Source organism: Oreochromis aureus, linkage group 17 (assembly GCF_013358895.1).
Source record: "Oreochromis aureus strain Israel breed Guangdong linkage group 17, ZZ_aureus, whole genome shotgun sequence".
Taxonomy (NCBI): Eukaryota; Metazoa; Chordata; class Actinopteri; order Cichliformes; family Cichlidae; genus Oreochromis; species Oreochromis aureus.
In genome coordinates, this window is record NC_052958.1 from 33,848,760 (window position 1) to 33,869,193 (window position 20,434).

General features: G+C 39.9%; 1 protein-coding gene across 3 annotated transcripts in view; it reads left to right on the top strand.

The window, feature by feature from the left end:
• Positions 1-20,434, top strand: part of lrp8 (low density lipoprotein receptor-related protein 8, apolipoprotein e receptor) — a 166,214-nt gene that overhangs the window by 78,681 nt on the left and 67,099 nt on the right. For all 3 annotated transcript variants that reach the window (XM_031760253.2, XM_031760254.2, XM_031760252.2), the window contains exon 3: positions 2,506-2,628. In XM_031760253.2, coding sequence (XP_031616113.1) covers positions 2,506-2,628 — 123 coding nt within the window. The remainder of the gene's footprint in view (positions 1-2,505; positions 2,629-20,434) is intronic.

The following is a 20,434-nucleotide window of genomic DNA, read 5'->3' on the forward strand; positions in this document are numbered from 1 at the left end:
CAGGACACGGGGATGCAGCTTGTGAAACATCTACTTATGTCTTGATGAATTCAGTCTGCTAAACCCAAAGATCAATGAATATCAGAGTAGCATTGCAGCCAAATAAAAACGAATTTACTTATAAGTTATTCTTTTAACGTGCCGCACTGCTACACCCAATCTAAGGGTTTCGTCATCTGTCAAATCCCACTTTAACTCCTGCTTGTAAGTCTTTCACCTGAACCAATCTGTATCTTTATCCGAATTAAGCAGTCTTATGTTGAAAATGACTATGTTGTGCTGTTAGCAGAGATGTATTGTAAAGGTGAAGGAATATCCTGGTGTGTACACTGTGGCTTGTGTTCTATCAGGCTGTAGGTGGAGATGGAGGGAAAGACAAAAACAAGGAGGGTAAAGTGGAAGAGGTGGTATTTACGTTAACATGCTGGTGGAGGAAAAGGATTTATGTGGTCTGTTGTGAAGAGTAATGCCATTGTGCAAGACCCCACCTCAACAGCCTGTATCCCTCTTGTCTTTTCTTTCTCTGCCCCTATAGTCTGTCCTCTCTTCTCTTTCTCTTTCTATTTACTTTTGTCTCTGGCTCTGACTAGTCTGGAATCCCAAGAGATATGCTCTTTTTCATTTATTCTAGGCCTACACCTTCTTCAATCTATTCCACCACATGTCTCTAGACTCCCTTTTTTCTCTACTTAGAATGAAATCTGTACAGGTGAGCGTGTGAGCAAATGGTTGTGTCTGGCTTTTCTTCAATTTGCCATACATTATCATTTCATTTCAGTAATTGTGCGTCCACATTTAGAATGCATTAGTTCCCACTGCTGACATAATGCTCTTTTCCCAAGGGTGTGCTTCTTTATTATAGCTTTCCCTTGGGCTTTAAGTTGTTACTCTGCTTTCGTTGATACCATAGGATACCATAGACTACAAACACAAACACCAAACCCTTTCTCCTAATAATATGGTGTCCAAACAACTAAATTGTGTCTTCAGTTGTGTTCAGAATTTTGACAAAATCCTGATCTGCTTTTGATCTCTTTCCATTAACGTTAAACTAAACTATTGGTGTTTGTTTTTTGCTCTACCATATTTAACCCCCCATTTTTAAACTTTTGCTAGTTTCCTTTAGTCAGCTAGGATTTATTTAGACTACTGTATGTCCACACAGTATTATTATCTAACCTGTGTTCCCTGCAGATCAGGTATCTGGTGCATATGAAAAAATGCACTTGTCAGAATAAATTCACGCTGACCTACACACCACCAAACACACAGTGCTGTTCACACTCGCACAGTTTCTTGCCATTTGTCAACCCCCTCCACCTCCTCCCCCCAATATATTTCATCATGGTGAGCCAAGGCATCGCTAACATGCCAGGCGAGTGCTTTCTCTTGTTCACTGGCTCTCACTGTCAGGGAGAGTTTTTTTTTTTTTACCTGTTCCCGTGACAGACCCAAGTGCTTCAATTTTCCATTTTGCTTGGAGAAAGTGACTGCACAAAACCTTTGGACTCCGTAAGCTATCACTGCTACACAGAGCCAGCGTTAGCCTGGAAGGTGGATCATGTGGTGGTTAAAAATGGAGAAAAACCTCTGACCCCCACAGCACATGTAGTCTATCCAACACATCCTTACAGAAAGAGGCCTGGTTAAGCTGCCAGTGCTTTTCTCATTCACTCAACCTGTAACACGGTTATTTATTTGAATTTGAAAGAATAAAAACCCATCTCACATTGGATCACCAGACTCATTTTCCTGACCCACTAAGTCTGCCTCAAAGAAGACGCACAAACAAAGGGTACCTAATCAAACGACCCTCATTCCCTCTCGTGTTCTGATACAAGTTGCACTTGAACACACCATTGATGCTCTGACTGCCTAAGTAGAAACATTGCCTGCTGTAGGTTAAATTAAAATTGGACTGGAAAATTGGTTTCAAGTTGGTGCTCAGAATTGCTCTCGACTAAAGTTCAATTTTAATTACCTTGTTGACTTGTTAAGTGGATTTGAAAACATTTGACATGTTTTCTTGGTGCGTAGTTTTACATCACATCTTTCCTAAAGTATTGTTTTTTTCTTTTTTTTTTAGCTTTAATCAGATATTGTTTGCTGTGCTTAAGCGACTATGTCCAAGTAAATATCAATTATATTGTCTAATAGTGGTTTTGGATCTGCTGGGTGACTGGGACTTTCTGTGTAGAGTTTGCCTGTTCTCAGCAGATATTCGGTCTTCCTCCCACAGTCCAACGACTTGATTGTTTGGTTAACTGCTTATTCAGACTTGGTGGTAGGTGTGAATGGTTGTCTCCCTCTTAGCCCTGTGTTATACTGGTAACCTGTCCAGAGTGTAGCCTGTCTCTCGCCTGCAACCCTGAATTAAGAAAATGGATGGATTGATTCCTAATCTGATTAAATTATTCAGTGTGTTGATGACTATCAGAGTATAGGCAGACGCAATGCTTTCTTGAAGCCATATGATAATGTTGAATGTTTCTGTTCTCTACACAGCAAAGACGACGTGCGCAGCCACAGATTTCACCTGTAAGAATGGACAGTGTCTTCCTGCTAGGTGGCGCTGTGATGGAGAAGTAGAGTGCGCAGACGGTTCAGATGAAGCCGATTCAATCTGCAGTAAGTAGCAGCACAGCCACACTGACTGGGCAAACTGTGAGAAAAGTCAGTTTTTTCAGCACATACACATATGCACGCACGCACACACACATGCAGGCAGGCACATGCAAACTTCCCTGAGCATAAAACACACCCAAGGTCACTCATTTTCAGTGTGTCACATTTTGCTGCACGTCAGCCGCCGTGCTAACCTTCTGTTTCTCGCACATTGCCTCAGAAAATAGCTTTTAGTGGCTTTTTTGTTGTCTGCTTCAGCAGCAGACTCAGAACCTTTGTACAAGGTTTGATCAAGGCCATCGATGGCAGAAGAGTGGACAAGATGTCTGCTGAGCATCCTCAAAGTGAAAATTAGAAATAATTACTGAGCCCTGAATTCATCTCGTTCTCATTAAGTAGCTCATGACACGAGAGAAAATTTCTCTAAATTATATGTTCAGTCACGCAGTGCATTTTAGAAACTTTTTTTCCCATCTTGTTCAAGTTCACATATTATCACTTTAACCCTAATAGAAACTGTAATGCTGTTTGATAGTTACGGTGCATTGCAGCTAATGTAGTTATATTTTACACAGACAAATGTAATGTAAGGTTTTATTAGTGTTCCTGTAATTATTAAAATAACTGCAGTTGAATTTGAGTCTGTTCTGGAAATTGTGAATGCAGCAGCTCATTAACAATGAAATAAATTATTCTGTACTATTCTGTCCTCTCCTTAATGCACGTTATATTATTTCAAAGATTTTTAACTGCTAGCCATAAGCTGTCTATTTCAAAATTTTTGTTTCTCACTTCAAATTAGTGATGCCACAATGTTGCAAAACATGCTTATAATACATAATAGAGATACCTGAAAAAAACTGAGAAATGTTCCTCTGCACAAATTAGTCCATCTCAAAAATTTGAATATTGTCAATTTTAAAAAAAGTAATACGTTTCTTTTAATTAAAAAATGTAAACTATCATCAGTTCTCCATTCATTATATATATCAACATGGCCAAAATACCAGATTCCTGAAAATCAGTAATCAAGTGTCTCAAATCATTTAATTTGGGGTTCGCATAAATAGCTATTCATGCAACGTAAATACCGAGTGTCACTCAGTTTAGTTCAGTACATGTGACCACAATCATGGACAAAGACCGTTAACTTGAAACTTGTCCAAATGACGGGTGGGGTAAGCCACACAAGTTAATTCCAGAAAGGCTGGTTGTTCACAAAGTGCTGTATTGAAACATATCAGGGGAAATTTGACTAGAAGGAGAAAGCATGGTAGGAAAAACCCTGAGAGTAAATGTCTGAAAACGTTGATTCCAAAACTTAGGGAGCTTCATGAGTACTGAGGCTGGGTTCAGTATATCTAAAGCTAGATGTCGGGAACAACAACACTAATCTGGGCATGTCTGAGAACAACACGGTGTGTTCAGATTTCACACCGAAAAAGAGAGTTACTTCAACAACCTCCAACAAGCCACAGTACTTTACATAGTGTATGTGTTAGTGTGGTGGAAACAGAAGCTCACTGAAGCTCAAGTGTTTAAAGACTTTACTTTTTGTTTTTGGATGGGAGGCTAATGGCCTGTGGTAAAATTGGTAGACGTTAAAGTACTTCTTTGATATAAGAGGCTTTTACTAAGATATATATAGCTTTAAACTTTATGAATACTTTTCTTTTTCTTGTTTGTTAACTCCATGTTCAAGCTGTTTATAACACAGACCAGGAGGTCTCTAAGACTGAGTCTTGGAGTAGTCAGTAACTTTCAATAAATCTGTGGGGAAAAAAATAAACTTGAGAAATATTTGTATCAAATGATTATAGTAAGCATGCTCTAATATGGTTTTGGAAGAGGAGAGCATAAGGGGTGTAGTCAACATGAAAGCATGATGGCTTTCAGTTTTGACGTAGATGAATTATCTGTTTATTAGTAGCGATCACTGGCATTTTACAGAAGATTCATTTTAGCTAGTGGTGCCTTGACTTCCCACTTCCTTCTTTTTCAAAAAGGCTAACACCTATTTGCAGTTTTTTTTTTTTTTTAAAAGATGATTTTCAAAGAGGTGATCAAAGGACTCTTTGAAGATCCTCAAAGTAATAAGTGTGATTGGGATCGGCCAAGGACGTGTGTGGGTGCGTGCATTCATGCATGTGCCTATAAGTGATCCAAGTGCACGCACTGGCATAAGCATGTGAATAAAACTAGAGTCGATGCTCTTATTTAGTATTCATCACGAGATGAATCTGTAAGTCATTTCATCAGATTAGTGGACTTGTGGTTAAATCTCATTACATCCAATCAAGGTCAGACACTGTCAGAGCTTCTGTAACTTTTCCAGCCATTGATCCTCATGGCTGTGTGTCCAGATGTGTTTATGTGCGTGTAGTAGAACGTCTAAGTTTGCTGTCTGCGCTTTCTTACAAACATCAGAATAGTATTAACAAAGTACATTTTTCTGGAAACGTTGATGTGTGTTTCTGACTAATCTAGTTTTTTTTAGTGCTCGACTACACAAGCAACCATATTCCACACATTCTGCAAGTTTCTACCAGATGAATCGACTTCACGTAGTGTTTTGAAGATAGTCTTGGAGAAAAGCATTTAATATGACAGTTAAAAAAATCTTGAAAAGATCTACCATTAATTGAGTGATACAATTTATAGAAACATAGAAGTATATCTGGATTCATTGTTTCTTTTTTGTTACCTTCTGTATTTTATTATCTGAGCCAGCTCTAACAGCATCATCATCATCATCATCTGCACTAAGATCTTCCTTTTTTTCTGTCTCTCACTCAGCACACTTGACTTTGTCCTAAAGTATAAACTGTATATACCCCCCTTTCTTACAGCTTTCTACCGCCTTGTGTCACATTCTTTACTTTGTCCTTGTGATTTCTTCTGTGCAGTTTGTCTCCCAATTTCTGATCTGAGTTCAGTTTAAGTAATGCCTTTGATAGAATTGATTGCCCCAGGAGGGAATCGATGAGCTGATCCCCGAGACTTCAGGTCGCCTGCTGATTAACTATGGACCTCCGATGACGCCTCTGAAACCCCACACACACACACACACACACACACACACACACACACACACACACACACACACACACACACACACACACACAGAGGCAGGCCTCTCTGTAGCTGTCTGTAATTATACGTCTGAAAATGAACCTGGGCCTGGAGGGGATTCTGGAGAAAATGTTCAATCAGACGAGTGCTGGTTGATGCATGAAAGAGTGTGCACATCAGCACACAGTGTTCTGCACTGAACGTTTTCTCCAGAGAAACCAGAGAAAACCTACACAGGCATACGGAGAACACGCAAGGTCCAAGCAAATTCAAACAGAGAGCGTGCTAACCATTTATTACCGTGCACACATTTTTGTTCAATAGCTGCATCATAAATTGTGATTGAAGTATCATAAATTCACATTGCTCAACAGCAACATTTATTTAAAATAAGTAAACAAACATCAAACTACAACATATATATTTGAATCATTTGCTTTCCACTTAAAGCGCTTGAAAAGTTTAATCAAAGCGGCACTTTAACAAAAACACCTTTTTAATAATTAGTCAGTTATGCAAATTGGTGTTACAAACTAAGCTAAATACTTCAGTGTTTAAGAACCATGTTTAAATACATTTCTAAATATAAAGAAGTTTTACAGGCATTGCAAACAATTTAGCCAATGTAGCAAAGCTGACTTCACAATGTCAGGATAAAACTCTGGATGTACATTATCACTGCTAATTTTAGCACTTGGCAAATGGATTGTGCGTGCATTTTTTTGCACGATACAAAGTTCCATTCAAAATATGATTTGATTATTGAAGAATATCATTAATGTTTTTAAGGGGCTTTTGAATGTGTAGTCCACACAATGATTAACTTTATCTGTTTGACTGTTTTCTGACTTTTCGACTGCTTCACCATTTAAATATATTCAGTTCAATTTTTCAATTCAGTTCTGTTTATGTAGCACTGAATCACAATAATGTATGTCACCATGGCCAAACACTTGGCGAGAGTGGGAAGGAAAAACTCCCTTTTAACAGGATGGAACCTCCTGCAGAAACAGGCTCAGCTCATCTGCTGCAACCAGCTGGTGGTGAGGAAGAAATCAAGCAGAACAGATGTAGAATAACACATGAAGGCAATAAAATAAAAGTAATGATTTTCTGTTTTAAATGTTTTATTTTAAGTTGTTTTACTCAATTACTATTATTAATATTAGTATTATGAGTCTGATGTAAGTATAACAGAAAAAAACTCTTGAGGCAGATTGAGGTAGATAAATACCTTAAGCATCTTTATTGTATTTTGGCACTATGTTAGGGTTCCTGCATCAACTGCAGTTACCAGTTTAGAAAAATAGACTCATTATGCACTACAGTCATGTGAAAATGACCAGACAGATGACCTCTCTTTTAAATTTTCATAATGTTCCATGCTACTGGGAACCCAGTCCATTTACCAGACATCAAAGCCCTGAATTTCTGGGGTCTAGACATTACAGCATCCATTTACTCTGAGTGGCATCAACAAGATCCTGCAGTTTGACAATCAGGGCTGATTAGAGGAGCTGTGTAGTGTCTCTCAAGTATTATTTAAAACCCCATCTGTATGTGCGTTCTGTCTCTGCTGGTGCATATCTATAGTCCTGGGATGAAAGTGAGGACTCCTCACCATCTAAGTGTCCCCATGTAGATAAAAGTTACTGAACACGAGACACTCTGCACCCCTTATTTAACTGCATATGGAGCAACGTCTAACCTTTCCAGTGGCCCCGTCAGTCCAAGTGATGCTTGAAAACTTTGTATAAAAAGCAAAAACTGTTCAAGAGTGCTTAGGCTTTGTGTTTTTTGGAAGTTGTGGAGGATATTTTATATTCATAGCACAAAAGACTTATTATCAGTAGAAGTAGTCTAAGTCTACTCAGGCATTTTTCACACTCGGAGGCATGATGATAAAGCGTGTTCTGAAAAGCCTCTAATTGTGAAGCATAATAAGTGAAAATTAGACAAACAGAAATGAGAATTGTGATAACTTTATAAGTCGAGTCATCTCAAATCATCATTCATGATAGGATAGGGTAACACAGCGAGATAAAACCGAGAAAGCAACAGTCTTATTATTCCCTTTAGCTCTTTGATATGATAAGAAAGCAATTATTCCTTAATTTACTCAGAAGAAACTATAAAGGAGTTGGCAGCATTTGTTTCTTTGCTTCAAACACAACTCGCGTTCCAGGGCCTTAAACTCGGGATATTTTCCCTAAAATTCTTCTTTTAATACTACAAGATTACAATACTGAGTTCCAATGTGTCATTAAACGCCATGAATATAGGGTCACACTTTGAAAACTGTGCCTCTGTTTAGTCCTTTTTTTATATTGATAATCTCATTAGATCATTTTTTTATCAACTTACCCAACCCCACAGGGCTTTAAAAGTGCCATGATTTCATTCCATCTGATGAAACTCATACATCTAAAGACACAAACTGTCAAAGCAGTCTCTCTCATCACAGCAGGACATCTTTCCCAATTTCTTGTAGCGATGATTTATAGCGCTTATATCCAGTCGCCACTCTTCAGATTCTTTTTTTTGACATGGTAATTATGGCACGTCTGAGGAAACAAGTTTAGCAAAAAAATATTGAAATTGTAGGGTAAGGCAGATGGAGGACGGCTGCTATTTTTCTTACTCTAATAGATATTTAGTTGGCTAAAGTTGCAATGCTTTTATAGTGGAGAGGACGGTTAGAGTCTTTATCAGTCATGATGAAGAGCTGATCATAATATCTCATGGATATTAAGTCAAGATGAACACACTGAAAATTTTGAATTCAATACTGATGGTCACAGTGTCTCAGGTGAAAATATAATAAGTGTCATCTAATGTTTAACTATACGGCATTGCCCTAATTGCCAGCTTCTCCTATTCAGTCATCGTCTCTGTCCTCTCTGTCATCAGTTTCACCTCCTTCTGTGTCATGAGGTAGGCTTTGCCTCGTCTCTGTGTGCTGAGACAATAGGCAGGTCAGTGTTATTATAGCGAGGAGGCAGGAGGGTGTGCGAGTTAATTATTTTGGAACGTGGAAGGGAAGGATCCAGTGAGTTGCACTGTCGGACGGCTTCACTTTCATGCTTGAGGCGGCGGCAGCACCTGCCATAATTTCCCAGGTGGCCTCTCCCTCTCTTTTATCCAACTCTCTCTACCTGTCTGCCTTGCTCGTTCTTTCAGTCTGGCAGAAAGCAAGTGACCTGTCATTAAAGGACACACTAACACAACGTGCAAATTTAAGAGCTGTGCAAAAGAAAATCAACATTCAAAAGCTTTTATATATATGAGCGAATATTAGGAGGTCACCTAGCTACTTCAGAGACAATGAAGTCTAGTGTCTTGCTGCATGTTCTTTTAGTTGCTATGAGCTCAGTGTCATTCACAGACTGCAACATGCACCCATGAAAACAAAATCAAATGCCACCAAAGTTCACCACTTTCTTTTTGCCTATCGCTGTGTTTATTGTGATTGAATCTACAATCCACCATATGTAACTGTAGAAGACTAACATGAGTTTTTTGACACTATTGTACCACACTTCAGGTCTGAATAACACATTTATCAGTAAAAATGAGATTCATCCAAAGAACCAAGGAAAAAAGAATCTCCCTATTGAACTTTCTTTGTAGAAAGGCCATCCAAACACATTAGATATCAGTGGAAAGTAGGGTAGCTCAAATAAGTCACAAGATATAGACCAAAAACAAATATCAATTAAAGATGATATAATGAATAGGCTGGTTCTCAAGAGGATATATGCATAACCCAAGGATGAGTTTACAAAATTGAGCATTCCCCATGTCATGTCTATACAGTAATGGCGTTTTTCCACTGGTACCTACTCAGGTCGGCTCAGCACGGTGCGACAACACTTTTAAGGTTTTCTATTAGGTTGTAGTACCTGGTACTAGGTACCTACTTGGCTGTGGTTCCAAGCAATCGGAGGCGATCTGTAAATGTGACGTCAACAGACCACACGCCACTGATTGGCTAGTCAGTTGCATCACTCGATGAGTCATGAGAGCGTCTCCTTCACGAAAAATGAAAATCGCCATTTTTAAAAACGAAGAAAATGGCTGCACAAAAACAGCACCGTGTGTCCCGAGTCTGACCAAAAGCCACAGACTGAGCAGCCGATATAACATCACCTCGACGTCCTCCTTTCTTGTGGTGTACATGCTGCATACCAATGACGTCACAGGACGTTCAACCGTGTTGCTATAATGACCCCACACACATTAGGTGATCCGAGTCGAGTCACGTCAGGCCAATCCAAGTAGGTACTAGTGGAAAAGGGCTTTAAGCTGACTTATTCCATGGGGCAGGGTTTATGAAAGAGTGACTCTATGCAGTCCTGTGAGAAATTAAGCACACCCAATGATTCAGTAGCTTCTAGAACCACCTGACTTTACATTTAGAATCAGTCTTTACATTGTTCACGCTCTTTAAAGTGTTGCTTTAGTTCATTGAGGTTTGCGGGAATTCGTTCACGCACAGCTCTCTTGAGATCTTTCCACAGCATTCCAAGTGGGTTGAGGTCTGGTCTTTGGACCATTGCAACACCTTGATTCTTTTCTTTTTCAGCCATTCTGTTATAGATTGGCTGCTGTGTTTGAGATCATTTTACTGTTGCATGATCCAATTTAGCATCAATCTTTAGGATTTCAGGGAGGTGGCCTCACATTTGACTCTTGAATACTTTGGTAGACAGAGGAGTTCATGAACAGTTTGCATGTAGGAAGTGATAAGAGTGATTTTTAAAGATGAGTGTGTTACTCAAATATTTGGGGGTTTTTTTCTCTCTCAGCCACTGTATTTAAATACATTTCCTATTAATTGCATTGTCATTTCCTGTAATCTCCGTTGTGTGAACAGAAACTGCAAACAAGCAAAAGCTTTAACACAGCAAACACCAGCATGTGATTTTATTTGTCAGTTGCATTCTTCCGTTCAATTAGTGACCTTTGCACTTGGCTGGGTACAATTGATTAGTGGTCAATATTGTTTTGCTCACAGATATGATATTGTGGAGCTGAAATTGCTAGTTTGTGTTTTTTGCTCATGTTTGGAAAGATCCATGTAAAAAAACAATTGTATTTTCATGTTAATGTTTTCCTCTTTCACTTAAATTAGTGGGGGTTTTTTGTTGCTTTTAAGGAAGTCTTAAACTGTAATACTGTGTGTAGTATAGTGTGGCATCAAACGCAGGCTTAGGATTAAAGACTTTATTTGGCAAAACTTTCAGGTCTGAATTTGGCATCAGAAAGGCAGTCAGTCAGACAAACAGATCTGCTGAGGCAGGAGGAAAGTAAGGCAACAGAAACGGGCAAAATTAGGAACACAGTGATGACAAAATGGACCTCAAAGACCTTTGAGTTGTTTTAGGGGAAAAATCACACGTGTAATTTCAGACTAGCTGTCACGCTTCATCGTACGCATAATACCATGGTCCAGTCACACCTACAGCAAATGAAAAGCAGCAGTTTCAGATAGATATTTAAATGCATCTAAGTTTGATTTGTCAAAAATGTCTACAATGGAGAAAGTCATAGGCGCTAGAAGAAGAACGGCAAATAAAGAGAAGCTGCCGTCTCCATGACCAAAGCATGCGTAACACAAGTCATCTTAGAGCTGATACAGCATAACTTAACTGGTGTTTTGTGAGTTAAATAGCTGTGTGGTAACAGTATAACGTGAGGGTGTAACAATTTGCCGACTTGGCAGAATTGAGACGGAATATAAAGCTTGCCTTTTTTTTGCAGATGATAATTACAGTAATAAAGTGTGATTCATGCAGATGTTCTTTGGGGATGATACCCGCAGAGCTGTCGTTTTCAAACATTCTCCGTGGGGTTCCATTTTCTCGTTGTGACTCAAATTAATTATCCAGGAAATTATTTATTTATTTCTCTTGTTTTTTAAGACCACAAAAATTGGTTAAATTTGTATTTCGACCGAACCCATCTTCCATTGTCTCAATTTTTTTGTGCGTGTGTGTGCGGCAGCTTTACAGAGCCAGAAATATTTTTCTTTCAAAATTCCACAGAGAAGTCTTTAGAAGTCATTTTACCTGCCTTTGTTTCTCTTTATAGATCTGCTTTTGTGCGTTGCCCTTGCATTTCAATAAAGTGCCTCAGAGGAAATGAGCTCAGAGTTTGCCCATCAAGTTCAGCACGACGCTCTGCATCCCTCAATAGAGTCCTGACTGCCTTTTTTTTTCCCCCTTCGCCTTCCTTTTTGTGTACCTCCCTTTCCTGCATTCTGTCATCAGCTGAGAGATGTGGCACTACCCACTGGCAATATTTTTAATTCCCAATGTGTCGTCTACTAAACAACAATTTAGAGGGCCCCGTTGGAAGAAAGTGGCAATTTCCTATGAAAGCGCTGGTGTTGCGCTGTATTTCTTCCCCTCATGGCACTGCCAGACACATAGTCTAGACTGTGCTAATGGTTCCACATTTAACAACCGTGTTCTCCTGCTCCTTCACACCGGATAGAGTTAGAGGAAAAATAGAGAGAGGGAACACGAGGGAGAGAGATTTTCAGTGGAAATTTTCAGCATCACCTACAAGAAAATATATGTGAGCTAAACCCGCAGGAGAAATCTACCCGCCCTCATTCACATTTTCATTTGCAGAAAAAAATGAAATAGTTCAGCTAGGAATTTAAGAGGTTTGCACAGAACTGAGTGCAAGACTTTTGAATTCTAATAGGCATGTTGTCATGCTTTCAAACACATGGCTCACAAATTCACATCTGGAGAAACTTTGTTGCCATGGGTGTGTATAGCTGCAGTGCATCCTGATTGGCGGCGGCGGCGGCGGGGGGGGGTTGGTGTTGGTTATCTATCCCCATAGGCTTTTCAGATCTTTACTTTGGACTTGTGGCTGTTTTGGTATTGTCATAGGTTCACAGTTTTGTTTTGTTTTTGTCACTGCATGACCCCCCAGCTCCCCTTGTTTTCCTGTGTTATTGGCATCCCGCTTCTTTCTCCTTTCTCTGCACCTGCTCTCTCATCAGTTTTTTTTCCCCCTCTTCTTTCCCTTGACTTTGATCTTTCTCTCTCCAACATTCTCCCTCCACTCCTTACATCAGGGCTGCAATAATTGGAGATCAGCGTTCCAATGAAAGGCACTAATCAACACTAACCTTCATTTAGAATGTAATCTGATATTAACTGCATACGCCCTTTCCCTAAATTGGATTTCACATCTGAAGGACAATGGCCGGTGAAGTTGGCGATACATACTTAGCTGGGCTGGCTTTTCCCACTGCTTCCAAACTCTACATCATTTACGTTCCACACCAAAGGGTCAACCAACTCAACCAAACTTGAGTTGATAGGTAAACAAAATATGTGAAAGGAGACATCTGTTATTTTGGATCCATCCAAACTTTTAACGTTTAATTGTTACTAGCTACTAGCAGTACCCCGGAACGCCGCTTGAAACTGTCATGAAATCATAGACAGTATAAAACATGGATGGAGCTTACAGGTTAGAAAAATTAAGCCAATATTGAAGTGCCTTTAACTTGGTTTCTATCCAAAGACCACAAGATGGCAATAGCTGTGGCAAAGAGACTTCCGGAAAATAACTTTATTTCTTGACCTCTGTAAGTACTTTTCTGCTGAGTTTATGGCCTCAGTCACTGATTTGGGGCCAAAGAAGGAAAAAAAAAGTATTTTGTAAATCTTGGTCATACTATGTCTGAGAATAGGGGATTATATAATTATGGGATGAAACATAGACTCATTTCTCCCCATCACATCTGGTTTTTGGCAACCAAGATGGCAATGGCGCAAACGCTCATGTAAAGGCTTCAAAATACGGGTCAATTCCTGTGTACTCCTATGCTAAAATCTCCCGTTTATGGTCTCACTTAGTTAATGACGTTAAATTGTAAAATTAGATGAGCTTTAGTAAAAATTCTAATGTGACGCTCTTGTGTGATTTCTAAATCGAGCTCTGTTGTCTTTCCATTGTCATTTTTACCAAACACAATCCCCCATTGCCATGAAATATCATGCTCCAGTTCTCAATGTGCAGTGTTCTACGTGCTCAAGCATTCACACATACATGGAAAGATATATGAAGGTAACCAAAGATGTACTCAGTCATGCATTAACAAATATATGTAACCGTCCTTATATTTAGAGTACGTGCATCCCCTTTTTAACTCGTGCATGTAGTAATTCTGCCTGTTGTACATGCCTAGGCACACTTAATCTGTCTACAAAATAATCCATGTAAGCTAATCATGCCTGATAAAGCATGATTTTCCTCTGTGAGTAATGCAATGCTTTGTAGGCTAATTCAACACCATGACCAAAATTAACTGCCACTGAACCTGAAGTAAGATTTACATGTCATTTGAATCCTTCAGATTCTTTTGCTTATTTTCTGACTTCACAGCTCGCAAATACTCTTTAAGGGAAACTGTGCAAGAGAAAAAGACAAAAAGCAGACTTTTTAAAAACCTGCATCCAGGAACATCTTGTTGGCTGATCTTGTCTTTCAATAAGTAAATATACAGGACAAATTCTGTAGCATTAAACTTCTAAATTTCGGTACGACGTGAAAGAGGGGAGAAAAAAAACTGACCCCAAGGATATAATGCATGCACTGATTCATCCATCCGCCCATACTTTTCCACTTATCCAATTCAGGGTCACAGGGGGCTGGAGCCTATCCTAGCTACCGTAGACACATGGTGCACCATGGACAGGTTGCCAGCCTTTTCATCATAGATTGATCTGAAGTCTATGAAATGCCAGACAAATAGTGAAAAAATGCCATCGCAAATTCCCAGAGCTCAAGCTGACTTATTCAAATGTCTTTTGAAAACAAAAGTCCAAAACCTAATAATATTTAGTTAAAAGTGACGTATGAGACAGAAAACCTCATTTGGGATGTGCAGCCAAAGAATATCTCACTTTTTCCCCATCTTTTTTTCAATAAGCTATCTTCCTGTCAATCTTGCAGTTAATGAACTGACTAATTGTTTTGCCTCTAATAACCACATTAAATATCACTGCTTAGACCTGAGAAGGTATTAGCTGAAAGCCTTAGTCAATGGTTAGGAAACAAAGATAAATGATACCTGCAGTTCAAAGTGTCTGCCCCTTGGAGGCACCTTACGCGCCACTAATGAAAGCATCGTGCGCCTCAGGGAGGAAAAAAAAAAGACTGCTGCTTGGAATGAGGTTAATGAGTGTCCACATGATGACACGACCCACTACAAACGATCAAACCATTAGATTTAAAAAGTCCTTACACACCGAATAATTGACTGATCCCTACATCCCAGGTCTTGAATGAATCATTGATGATCTGCGAGGTCTCGCCTTCCTGTCCTTTGTGGACTGCGCTCTTCTCCTCTCACTAAGGTTACAGCTCTAAAACAAAAGTAATTATTCCATACTGCGTCGTGGACTGCTTCTCCAATTCGCTTCTACATTAAGATGTAATTCGGCTTGAAACGCAGCGTGGAGTGGAATTTTACGTTTGTGATTGGGTCTTAATGTGCAGGTCGATCCATTTGTAAACTGTTATCTTGTAAAAATGTTTCCAGCGTAAATGAGTGAGTGACCAAAGATTTATTTATTTATTTCTTATCTGTGTAAATTTGGCCCTCCAGTCACAAGAAGCCCCATTCCAATCCAATTCCAGCTCGATGCCTTTCTCTTTCTTTCTAGTAGCTTCCTCTAATTGCCTCGATTCCAGTTTGTCCTCGTATTGATGTTCTCCAATGTTGTGACCAATATCTGACCGCTTTCCCCCACCTTACATCCCACCTCCCTTCTTTTCTCCCTTCTTTCTTGTCTCGTGTACTTGAAGATAAATATAAAGACATTAGGCTGAGACATTTAAGTGTTTGTGGTGTTGCGTGTACTTAATGGTCTCAAAATATATGGATAAAATTTAATATGACCTTTAAATATACAGACCAAGCCTCCAGTAAGGTGCAGTAACGTGTATTGATTCAAGACATGCTTCGGCCCAGTTTTTATACTACACAGAGTAGCCAAGCAGTAAAGGTTTACTGTTCTCAAGCAGACAGGCGCCAATTTATGATGAAACTTGATTTTAATGATTCTGTTTCACAGATGATCAACTGTTATGGACCCCCTGTTGGACTTAATTGATGATCTGTCAAACGCATGCAAGAAATATGTTTATTTTCTCTTTTTTCTCAGCTCTGATGAACATAGTTTGTAGTCCCTTCTGATACTTGTATTGTGTCCTCGAAAGTTAAAAAAGACCAGGAAAAATGAAGTGACACATGTTGCACAATAAAAAGCAAGTGGCTACAAAGTACCTAATGCCTTTCATATGGCACACACTTTTTTTTCTTTTTTGCTTTGTACTGCTTGTTTGCTGACTCAATTGACATTCAAAGCATTGCCGAGTATCTGGGCATTCATAATATCCCACCAATGTAGTGAGACATGTCATGTTTCTTCTGTGTTTTTTGCATAAAAAGACATTAAAACGGGGTACCTCATCAATCAGTGCTGTGCCGTCTGCGGCGTACCTTAAAGCATTTTAAATTCATGCAGCTACAATGCTTCGTGTCGATACAGGGTAAATCATCTACAAGCCTCCGTTCCTCCTCATTTATCATGTGCCATATTACCACATACTCTCCCAAGTGGCTTTTGTTTTGACGTTTTGTCTCATTGTGATGGACAGTGACTTAAGGATGGCTTCTATTACCTGGCCTCACACACGCAACTCGTAATAAATAATTATCTTAGCATTAGCCTGCGGGGCTTGGGGACTTCTACATCAATCAACTACGAGGCTCGCCTCGATGCAAAGCATGGAGCTGTATAGTGGACGTGGTGCCGCGCCACAATGCTCCAATCCCTCCCTCCTTGTGAAGGGAAATTAAGAAGGTAGTTAATCAAAAGTTCATTAGCATACAGCTCCTTGCTCCGTCCACCCCTATACCCTCCTCATAATAGACACTTAGACGGGCCATGTGAGGAGAATAACAAGTGTGTACTACTTCTGGTTGTGGACTTGTTTGAATTAAAAGACTGCATCGTGTTCTGTGTGCCAAATGAGTTTTCTGACCCCAGGATGAGCAAAACCTATTTCATATCCAGAATGTACAAAATACTAAACCAACACATTAAAAATGTTTCCCCTTAAAATATGCAGTAGATTTTTTGTAGTTAGAATAAAGTTGACACTGAATGCATTTCTTCCAATCATCAAAATCCTAGTCATCTAGTGATGACCTAATAAGTCAAACATTCATTGAATATTTTCTCATGTGATAATATGCTTCCTACCAATAAATTCACAAAGCTAGAGTTGCTGTGTAAATATTTTTTTCCTCTTGGAGCCAGCTATCTTGTCCCAGTTCACTTTCACACTGCAGCACAAGCTTCTATTAATGCAATCTGCACAGGAAGCTGCAGAGGTCACTCATAAATTTAGTTTGGCTTGCAACATTTAGCTACTGCATCCCTTCACAGGCTGTATTGCTAACACTGAGCAGTGAATTTTTAATGTATTCTATGCACACAAGACTGTTAAGGAATCTAACTGGGTACACTGTTTTTTCCTCATCATAATTTCCTGTTTTCTCATAGTACCTGCTATTCTCTAATAGTGCTGCCATATTAAGGAAATCAGGCTGACGCTCTCAAAATAAAATTACCCCTTACCCGGAGTCAGTCTGTGAATAAATATATAAATGGGTTTACGGTGTGAATAGAGAGACTCAAGGCTGAATCTGTTGAGCCTTGCGTGCTTTGTTTGTGTCACAGAAATGAAAGTTGAGGGAAAGGCTCTGACCTGGTCATCCAGTCAATTTGCGCTTGTTTGTTTCCTTTACACTGATGTATCCTGTTATATTCACTAAGAGTACATGCTTGTTTCCCAACCCGTTTTTACACTTATTCGATAATGCCTACACCCACCAGGGAGCTGCTGTATTGAACCCTCAGTGTCTTACTGCTCATCACCAAGCAGCTCCACTGGAGCATGGCTAGTATCAGTGCCTCGCCTATTATTTGCTCTAAGCCTTGGCAATAAGCAAAGGTATCTGGGAGCTAACGGCCAAGTGTTTATATCTGTGCCACAGCAGTTTCACAGCTCTTGAAATATTCATTTAGTACAAAGTCTTGAGAATGGTGTATTCACTTACATGCCTTTGACTGGCAGCTGAGGCGATGATTCACAGCTGTTTGGTGTACATGCGCTCTCCACAAACACTGCATTTGTAGTTTAGAGTTATGTGCATCTTTATTTGCATTGGGATGATTTTATGGTTTTGTGTACATCTTTTTCCTGAGAAGGTGGGAGCAGGAGTCAGATATTGCTCTCTGCATGTAACACGATCCGAGTCTGCAGTATCTCTCCCTCAGGAAGTCCTGCACTTCTCTTTAGTGCCTGCTTTACCACTTTGTCCACCTTGTCAGCATTTAGTGAGAGAAGGAACAAGGAGAGATGGAGAGAGGGCAAATTTGTGCTTAACACCAACTTTTGAAAGACTGGGGAAAGCAACTTTAACTGCGACTTCATTATCAACACCATCTGGACTGGCAAAGTGAAAAAAAAAAAACAACAAAAAAAACGCCCTAGATAAAAAATACATGAGACGATGTTTTGTTTTCCTTTTGATTACATGCTGATCAGATTGTTCCACGCTCGTGTTTCCTTGTCCTGTAGTTGACGCATTCCAGAAATGCAGACTTGATAGAGCAGCTCTCATCGGCATGTTTTTGTTTTGTTTTTTCTTAGCCTGTATAGGCACAGCAACCTATGTTGATCATGCCAATTGCTCCATGTGCTACCCACTTCAGCTTAGTCCACACAAACTCCTGTTGCTTCCACATGCAGTGTAAAACAGATTTTTTTAGCTTGCACAAACCAATTTTGTCTGGGAATGGGCTGCACAGTAACTGAGGCAGCAAATAGAGAGACCTTATGTAGAAGCTATTGGTGGGGCTGAAACTGTTATTGTGGTCTATCAAATTCTAATAGAGAGCGGATGAATTGACTTTTTAATAGTTATAGGTTACTGTTTGATTGTACATTAGCAGGAATCGTACTTCTTTGTATTTATGGAAAATGATTACCCTTGGGGTGAGAATCCTCTAATTCGTTTTGTCATAATCAGCGTTAGCTCTTTTTTTTCCCTCTTGCTCATCTGTATTCAGTCTCGTGATTGGCAGCTTATCCGTGAGTCGACCATTCTGACTCGCAGGGGCCAGAAATGGTCAGTCAGACAAATTACATCCTTTTAACCCAACTGTCAGTCAGACACTTGGTGGACTGAAGCCCTTAGGGGATGTTTCCGTGTTAGGCTTTATATGAAACTGAGGAAGTCTCCCACAGTACGTGCACACTAATATACACACACACACACACACACACACGCGCGCTCTTAGAAATAGATAATGTGAAGGACTGGAACACTATTATCTGTATAGTACCATATCTCTGAGGCACACATTTAGATTGCTGAGACAATTAACATATTAAGACACCTCCACACAACCCACATCACATTCACACCTTCACATCGTCCAGAAGAGCTGCGTTCTTTGCATCAAAGGCACAAGAACATGGGCACGTGCGCTCACCCGCACGCAGTCTTATTGTACACGCAGACCATTCAGTCCCTTTTGGCAGTAATAGCTATACTGCGCTGATATGGCGCTTGCTCGTTGGGTCTTTTAAAGCGGATTTGTAGGAGGCTTTTTATTTCTTTAAAGGAAAGGAGAAACCTCATTTAGGGGATGACGGTTTCAAAAGATGCTCGCACAAGAGCTCGATATTCAGCGAGAGGAAGAAAAATGGAGGCGAGAAGAAAGTGGCAATCCAAAAGATCCAGCCTGGCACCAGGGCCCAAGTCTAACTCTAAACCCTAAAGTTTTAGAGAAGACTGAAAATTCAAGTGGATGACTTCAAAGGTGATCACATCAACCAAAAGTGCACAGCTGGAGAAGATTCTTGCAGTCCCTCTTGGCTAAACTAGTCCCAACGTCCCACCACCAGGGGCAGTGTTTGAATGTCAGAGTGTTGTTAAAAAAAAAAAAATCAAAACAAGGAGGAGGAATATGAGAAGAATAAAATGGAGAGTGAAGCCGGAATGGGCGAATCCCATAGGTACTATTGATCTGCGGCTGCAACAAACATAGGCTTGTTGCCAGCGAGCATGCTGGTGGTCAGATGTGTATAATTGATGGAGTTGAGTTTGACACAGTGCTGTAATGTAATCTGGGGCTCGAGTCTCTGTGGCGTTAGAGTGGGAGTGAGAGACATTAAAGAGAGAGGCAAGGGGAAAATGAGGCAGGGTGAGGGTGTATAGTGGTTTGCAGGAAAAAGGGATGGGGATTTGCTGCGGGGACTGTGGGCTGTGTAAATTTGATGTATTAGAACGGTGTATTTCCCTCCTCCCCCCTCTAGCAACCTCATGGGTTACACATGCAGGAACAATGGCCTTGACTACTGTAATAGGCTTTTACCTAGAGGGACTACTTTCTCAGTCACACACAGTGTGTACAGGAGTGTGTTTCACTGTCTGCGATGTGCAGCTTCCCACTTCTTTTGCTTTCTCTGATTTATACTCAAAATAACAACCAGTATTGTATTCTATACACCGAGTGTAATTTTTCATGGCAGTTTGTTGCGATATATGTCTGAGTTTAAGCTAAGAGGTGAATTAGTGGCATTTTGGAAAGATGTTGTGTAGCTCCATTTATAAATAATTTGG